Source organism: Numenius arquata, chromosome 6 (assembly GCF_964106895.1).
Source record: "Numenius arquata chromosome 6, bNumArq3.hap1.1, whole genome shotgun sequence".
NCBI lineage: Eukaryota > Metazoa > Chordata > Aves > Charadriiformes > Scolopacidae > Numenius > Numenius arquata.
Window position 1 is genome coordinate 50267443 of NC_133581.1, and position 8776 is coordinate 50276218.

General features: G+C 34.1%; 1 protein-coding gene across 3 annotated transcripts in view; it reads right to left on the minus strand.

Annotated features, from left to right (window-relative positions):
* The window catches only part of CDIN1 (CDAN1 interacting nuclease 1), a 131477-nt gene that overhangs the window by 74154 nt on the left and 48547 nt on the right, over nt 1-8776 (minus strand). For all 3 annotated transcript variants that reach the window (XM_074148869.1, XM_074148868.1, XM_074148870.1), the window contains exons 6-8: nt 6524-6603; nt 6128-6177; nt 3424-3491 (exon numbers count right to left, since the gene is read on the minus strand). In XM_074148869.1, coding sequence (XP_074004970.1) covers nt 3424-3491; nt 6128-6177; nt 6524-6603 — 198 coding nt within the window. The remainder of the gene's footprint in view (nt 1-3423; nt 3492-6127; nt 6178-6523; nt 6604-8776) is intronic.

The window sequence follows — 8776 nt, forward strand, 5'->3', positions numbered from 1 at the left end:
AACAGCTTAGAAAAGACAACAGTTATGTCCCAGCTGAAATTTTTATTAAGAACAAAAAAATAGCATTAGAAAGTTCAGTCTTTTGTTTCACAGCTAACAAATGCTAACATCACAACTTCAGGGAAATGTACCTAAAAAAACCCCAATGAAAACCAGGACAGATGTAAAAACATTTCCTGATGGGTCAACTTGGCAGGTCTCTGAATGGGACTTTGCATCAGCGTAACTTTTAATATTCTTCAGCAGACTCTTTTTCAAGGATGCCCAATTATTTTTAAAATAACTTGATACTAAAGCATGGCTTGAAAAAGAACATGTTTTTTGTTTTAAATCTGTTTCTGAATGTTTTCACTTGGTTCCTCCTAACATTTCATACTGTGATAAACATTGGAAAATATGTTAAAAACCAAGTTTATTATTGATATTTGTCTATCATGTGCAAGAACATAATTATATATTGCTCTTTCTTCAAGTATTTTGAAGCTTTATAACTTTGCGAAAAAAAATATTACAGAAACTCTCCACAATCCCCATGAACTTTTTTTTTTTAAATGAAAGCCCCACCAAGAGGAAAGAATTTCTAGCTTTTCAGACCAGTTACGTCTCAGATTAGTCCAGAAGCTACAGAGGTAGCATTCTGCACCTTAAAAGAGCTTTTAGCTCTTGCATGGATTAAGAGACTCATTTAACAACTGCTTGAAAGCTAACCCACAGCAGCTTTGACGGTTATATTTATGCATCCTCAGATTTGAAACAGGCCTTAGAAGCAGTTTGTCTACAGATTCCCCATTAATTTAGATTTCCAACAAAACTGCAGCTTCATCTTTACCGTAACTTCACACTCAATCATAACCATTTAACACATCATTGTTCTTATACTAGCCTCTGGATATAACAAAGAAACCAAACATTCTTCTGTTGGTGCATGAATGAGCAGCAACAGCAACTGCAAATTTAAGATTACAGCACAAAACAGATCAGATTTCATGATTTATATCCAGGCTACTACTGAGGGACATCATGGTGGGAACCAAAGGAGAGTAAGACTCCAGACGAAGGTCAGTACCTTCCCATTATAGCTAAAAGCTTTCCTAAGATACTCATGCCAACGACATAAAAAAAATAAAGATCCTATATAGAACCTAGATTTTCCTGGCATTTCAGTATGGCAAGGGAAGCTCTTTTGAGAGAATGCGTTCATTGATCACTTTAATCTTCAGGCAAAGTGATAAAGACTTGAGAGCTGGGTTTTTTTGCTGAAGAGAGAAGTGTGGTGTATGATGTGCTTCTCATGAACAGTGGATTAATAAAATGCAAATGCCATTAGTTTGTATAGGTTTCCAATCAATTTCTGGGTGAATCCAAAGGCGTTACTGCTGATCTGTAGGCTTTGAAAGCAAACTGCTCTAGAAACAGAAAAATTACGTCCCGGACCTGAAAAGCTGTTTCATTCTCCAAGATTATACTGGGGCAATTTATATTCGCTGTGTCCTTTGACTGTGCTTTCTTCTCCTGTAATAGACCCTCTCTTGTCCAGGTGAACAGAGCTGATACAAAAACCTTACTATTCTTGAAGACTAGTACACTGGAATAGTACACTAACATGGAAACTGCAAGAATTCTGTTTCTTTAACACATTAAGACACAATGGAATTGCTAGTACAGCAATCTAAGTCGTAAGCCATCTTCAAAACTGTAATGCAATCTTACTCATAGCCTAACAAACCTATAGGAAATGTTGTCATCTCTTCTGTTTTCCTGAGGTTTCCTTCAAGCAGTTTTGGAACTAATTTTTCAGAAAGGAAAGATTTTATTGTGAGGGGTTCGGTAGGGTTCTTCTTGCAGATACTTAGGAAATACTTTTCTTTTTTAATAAAAAAAAATCGTACCTAGAACCTTAGAGACACATGAAATACACAGAAATAATAAATACAACCCCTTAACATATCTTAAATCATGAGTAAACAATACTTCAGTATATATATAATGTAAACAATATGTTAAGCTATCTCATTTATATCTTTATATTCTAATGAGTTAACCCATTCTAGATATTTTGATTTGACAGCACAGATTCCTTAGAGTTTATTTCTAAAGACAAAGTTGACGCTTACCCAAGGTCATGAAACATTAAAATTTAAATCTGATTTGTGTACTACACAGGCCTGCACAAGCCAAATAAAATTATAATCGTTGGGTTGAGGATCCATTAGTGAGTCATCTAGTCCATTCCCTTGTATCGTGACAGGATTGATTTCATTACCAGCTTTGATAGATGAGTGTCAAGCCTAGCCTTGAATTTTTCATTGAAGGTGATTCCATAACCTTCCCTGGAAGCTTATTTTATACTTATTGTTCCTAGAACTGTTTAGTATTTTAACTCAACATCATCTCTGCAATTACAGCTTAAGCCTATTACCTGTATCTCTGCTCTTATAGACAAGTAGGAAAAACTACCTCCTCACATTGTCATAGTATAATTTGCAAGTTTGTATGCAATAGTTATTCCTGTCTTTTTTTCATTTTTCTCCAAAATAAAAGAGGATACTAACTCTGTTTCTTAATCATACGGGCAAGTCTTTTAAAAACCTGAATACTGTTTCTAATTTCTTAAATTTGTTTAAGGTTTCAAAAATCTTAACCTGGATCTAGCTTTAGGAGAGATCACAGTTTCTGGTAAAACCAGCAAAATTCCTTGATCACACAAATTTAGCACAACACTCAACAATTAACAAAAAACAGGATTTCCCCTTGTTATTGTCTCATCACGTAAGTAACCCAAGATTTAAGAAGTAATTGCTAAGTTTATTATCACAATGAGAGAAATGATGCTTTAAACACTAATCATTGTTTTAATGGCACTCATACATGAGAAACATAATACAGGCTAAAAGAAAAAATTAAAATATCTTCCTAACTAATTAATCCTTAAAATAACTTTAAATATAGGTATTGTGAAAAGAGTGCTTGCATTGGTTGGGAGGCAGGGGGCAAAAATTCAGCAGAAACTGCACAGAAAGCTAAATGAGTGAATCCTCTATCAGTTCTTTAATACATAAAGCGTCTTGAAGCTAATATTTCTTATGCTTCCTCCTAAATCTCATAAGGCCTAGATTATGGCTAATATCTCATGACACCAAAAGTAATACTGCAGCAGATATTAAAGCATTTTTTTCAGCTACTTATTCTATAAAATATTAATTGCAAGCCTGTGCATGTGCTGTGTATATAGGGTATTAGGTAACTGAGTTCCTGCTCAGTTCTAAATCAATAAAAGATAACATGTACAGCATCAATCATTTTTTACTCTTCCTTTACTACCTAAAACAAAGAGCGTTGAGACTTATTTTTTTCTTAAGTAAACAGTCACTGAAATCTTTGAAGTTAAGGATTCACTGGCTGGTCTCTACTACATATTCTTACCTATGAAAGAGAGATTTTTTTCCAAAAGCATTTCTCGCAGCAAGACTTCATGCTCATGCCCAATAGCACTGATAACTTTCGGTTAAGAAATGGAAGATTATTTTGGAAAAGAACCAACTTCAGAAAAACATCATAGGTAAAGTAATTCATGATAAAATTTATTTGCGTTCACCTGCATTTCAGAAGTATTCAGTGATTTTAACTCTAAGTTTTGAAATTCCTTACAGGGATTTTCAGAGGCATTTAGCACTTTGTGCAAATCAGATTACTGTATCATCAGCACACATTTTACAAAATTAAGACTCATTAGATCATATTTATTCAGTATAAATACTGGTACTACTTCCATTTTTGCTTTATTTCCCCTCCAAATTTAAAGGAAAGTGTGAGCTTAAAACATATCATTAAATACTTTTTAAGCTGCTCTTAACTTACCAGTGTATCATCTAATTCAGCAAAGAATGAAATAAATGGTTTTTTTCTTTATATTCTGAAATTGATAGGCACTACATTCATCTGAAACATCTTACTGTAACAAAACATCCTGTTAATTGATTTTTCAGAAGCATGAACTAATGTCAGAGAAGGATGAAATAATATTTATAGTGAAGTCCTTTTCACTTCACTGATGGCCTGTTGATCCAATGTGCTATTCTTAGCAATATGTAAAAAAAGTCACCACATCAAATATTTTAAATGTATCCTCCTGGAGGTCAAAGTTCTACTCTGGAAGCTTTTAAGAACAATCTTATGGAACGTCATGATAAAGGATCTTACATTAAAAACAGCTAAGTTCCTAATTCTGTTTAGAATAACTTCTGAATAGCTAAACTACAGATCACCTTACCATTAGAGTTAATACTTAATTTATATCAACGATTTATGCTGAACTGCAAAAATCCTAATCGTATGGAATAATTTCATATACATATATACAGTTTTTATGAAATGAAACTATATATTACGTTAAACTCTAGCAGCAGTTACAGAATAAAAGGGGCAAATGAAAAAGCAAAAATGTAAGAAAAATACTGCAAACAGAATTTATAATGCACCATAAGCAGAAACACTTAGACTTAGTCTATAATAATACCTGTTATTGATGTATGGCAATGACCATGGGGCAAAACTTGTAAATAACCTCACAAGCCATTTTCTCTTCATGCAATCTAGCAGCCTAGTTTCCCGTAAGCATCTGAACTATTACTGAAAAATAGCCTCTTGGCATTTACAAAGAGGTTGACTTCATACTTTAGTCCATGCATATACAATTAGATAGTTATATTTAAAATCAATATGCAATCCTTCAAAAGACATTATGCTTTTAAAACCTTAACTTTAAATTGATTTTTAACTATTTTATGCACCTCAAAATTAACATCTAATTCAGCAACATACTTGCAGATAATGCACTCGCACAGCTTAGTATTAAACTTTTCTGCACCAAACGGAATTGAAAAACTCCTCATTATTCTCATTGATGTCACTGTGTATTCAATAACTTCACTTGAACCAGAATCTGAGGAGGACAGAAAAGACCTTTTTGGACTGCAAGTTATTGTTAAAAGCTATTCATAATTCTACATATGTGTTAGTATTACTTTTAAACATGACACTTTCAAAAGACTATAGCCAGATTGTTCATCAACAAAACATTAATCTTAAAATTCTGGATATAAGAATCAGTGATCGACAACCTTTAAAAAAGTGTAACTTATTAGATTAATCCACTTCCAGAGAGCTGTGTTTAACGTTGAAGAATGAATACTTAAAATTGTGATTAAAACCACAAAATACAATAAGAACTCTATCATGCTGCTGTTAAATTTAATAGGAGCAGGGCTAAAACTGTAGTAGACACCAGTGTCCTGGTTTGCAGTATTTCTAGTGGAAAGAACGCCTTTTCAAGAGGTGACCACCACATGTATCAACCTACAAAAAGTGGTCTTTTTCATGCGTAACTAAACATCACTGTAGCTTTCCTATCCTGCAACTGCACAGTGAAACTAAGATCTTCCCCCAAACTGCACGCACAGATTTATGCAAGGATTCTCTGGGGTTTGGGAGGGAATTGCCTTGCTGGCCTGTTCAGTGATAGCAGCCATGATTTTGAAATTCTTTCTTTGATAGCACACTGAAACAGAAAACTACTCATTTGGGATTTTATTAAAACAGATTTGGGGTTGCAGGGATCATTCCTAACATATTATAATGTTAGTCTGGAATACACAGTCAATCACACCTGAATTGCACTTGAAAATATTCAAACTAAAACTCATATTTATAACAAAGCAATGCTATAATGTTGAACACTATCCATGCTATTTATTAATTTAATCACAGAATAGTTGAGATTGGAAGTATCTCCAGAGATCATCTAGGCCAACTCCGCTGCCCAAAGCATGGTCAACTAGTCTTAATAGAAAACCAGACATGCATTTCAACTAATCAAAACCAAAGAGGTTCAATCAGGCATATGAACATGTAGCCACCAAGCTGACAACTTCCCATGGTCCATCTGATTTTTGTTAAACAGTATACGAGAAAGCTCTGCAGTGACCCTCTAGCTGATTGAATGTAAAACAGAGGAGTATGAAACATGTTTTGTGAAGCAGAACTTTATGTCAGGTTAAAGCTAGACACATCTCTTCCACACAGTCTAAGCTCGTCAATTGTGCACCTAAAATTTTATGGGAAAGGATACTGTTTGATGCAGTCCACCAGTGGTCCATAACAACAGTCATTCACAGTACACTGCAGACAAACAAGAGAAGTAGTATAGTGATGAGCAACTACAAAACCATTATAGTTAAACAGTATCTTAAAACCAGTAATTACTTTTCTTCAAAAAAGGCTATCAGATGCTGTTCAGATTTAATCACAGAAAACAAAAACGGAATGCTTTTATTCACTATAAAAGCAAGCTATTAAAAAGTGAAATGCTCCCCTCACAAATATTGCATTGCCATTTATGGTGCACCCTGACCTCACTGATAGTTTACTATGCCAGTAATTAAATGAGGTTTAAAATCTTTTACTCTGCTAGGCAGATAACAGCATTGCCACAAAAAGAAGAAAAAAAGACAACTGTGATTAATACCTGATAGACTTGATTTGCTAGAACTCCATCTGGAATCTGAGAAGGGTCTCGTAGCATACTATTTATAAGAGTTTTGGAGGCTAGAGAAATGAAGAATAAAAACAAACAAAAAAACCTGTCAGCTCAGTGAGCCACTTGGCAGGGAGAGAGAGAGAACTTTTATAGGGAAAACATCGATGATGCTGATAATTTTGAAAATGATCCAACCAGCAACTACAAACCGATAGATTTGTAGTTACTTACCCATTCTGATATGATTAACTCTAAAAGTCTTTAAACACCAAAGTATTTTATTAGCACAATGTGAAAGCAGGCCCTCTTTTAATTATTCAGTTTCACTGGATGGTTTGTGCTTCAGAAGCATCATGCTCCTAAGGAAACTGCTTAGTATAAAGAAAATGTAACTGAAAATAACCTTCGTATCCTATGAGAACTTAAGGAAGAAGATATGTAAAAATTCAAAACAGCCTTTAAAAACAATGTTTAGTCCCAACAATCTTAAGTGCTTTATAGACTTGATTCCAGTTTACTAGTTTTCAAATTTATTTATTTACTTATTTAGTGTTGACGCGTTTATTTGACTGTATTTAAAAGCTGGCAAAAGGCTTTCTGTACTATTTTCAAATGTATAAATCTAAAACACAAAAGAAATCAGAAGTGAATTTAGAACTATTTACTAATCTTATATTCACTGATATTGATACTACAATGAAAAAAATAAACATAAATCAGGAGATGCCTTTAGTTTATTTTTAAATACTGTCCTTGTAAGCACTGGCATTCTGTATTCTCTCCAGACGCTTAACCTGGGTAGCTGCACATACCAGTTAATTACTAATAGCAGTGGAAAGACTTTATTCTAGAAATATGCCTTCTAAAACCATCAAACATTTCATTTTACAATTTTTCAGAGAAAAAACAACACTGCTGTGCAAGCAAAAGCTGCCTCCCCTTCTTGGGAATAACTGCTGTTAGAGTTCAGCTGGTGGCATATTTATACCATTGAACCCTTAAGTATAGGCTTACTCAAGACCAGGCTTGATACTCGGGAGGTCCCCAGCTTTGCCAAAGATTTCCTGTGTGACTTCAGGAAAATTCCTTTAACCTGTGTGTGCTTCAGTCATGTCAACAAAGTGAAAAACTGCTCTTTTTCCCCAACTCAGGCCCAAAGCTTTGTCCCACTCTTCAGTGATTGAATCGAAAGCCTTAGAGGACACTGTGAAAAGGATTCCTGGAACCTGTGACAGGAAGGGATCTGCCATATAAGCAGCAATGCTACTACTATTAATGAACGTGTGTTAACGCTCTGCTGACAGTAAAGGAGATGGTCATTCCAAGCTTCTCCCCAAATGTTGCCTCCTAAAAGCATCACGTTCAGTTCAGAGTTGTTTAGAAAACTACACCCTAATGCAAAGGAATATAAAACCCAAAATGAGTTTAAAGGCTTTCCAAGAGCAACAAAGAATGGCTTCATCACAGGCAGGAGCAAAAGTTTGTGCAAATGTTTTTAAAGAGAATGATATACTAATGCAAAACACTTCCAGATGAATCATGCCACATTACATTTTTGTATCTTATCTCATATGAAATAAACATTACTTTTGTGAGTGAACAGTAAGAATAAATAGGCATTTTACTTTAGCTTTTGTACACCGTTAAAAATGCATTTGTACACAGGATAAAAACTTTGAAAATATGAACCAGAAGGTTCTGTATATATCTACTTTATTAATACTAAAAATTAAATTAATAACAATTTTTTAGTAGGTAGGAATAATACACAAGTAACAATTTGCCCCCAGCGGTTCACAGAATGGTAGAATAACGAAGAGTGTAACTGAGGAAGATTGAGTAGAATTCAGTGTTTTGAAGGGCTACCGATTTAAGTATCATGACTTGATTATGAAAAAATTAAGTTACTGTATGACTGATCAAAAACCAGCAAAACTCCACAAATTCACATTAGGAAAATGTTTAACTGGAGACTACTTTGAGTAATGAGCTACAGGTGCAAAATAAATTTCTTCTATTTCTAAGACTGTCAACTTCAGTTTCTCACTTGAAGTTATCAGACATGCTATTCTTTACCTATATGAGAGTAATAATGAATTGACATACTGAATTTTATATTGTGCTGATGTCACATTGGTTCCACAAGGTTTTAAATTAAGCTTTTAAAAGAAAAGGCATCAAACAAAACCAACTACAATACCAGCTTTCAATATATTATCTTTCCTTCTTATATAAACATTA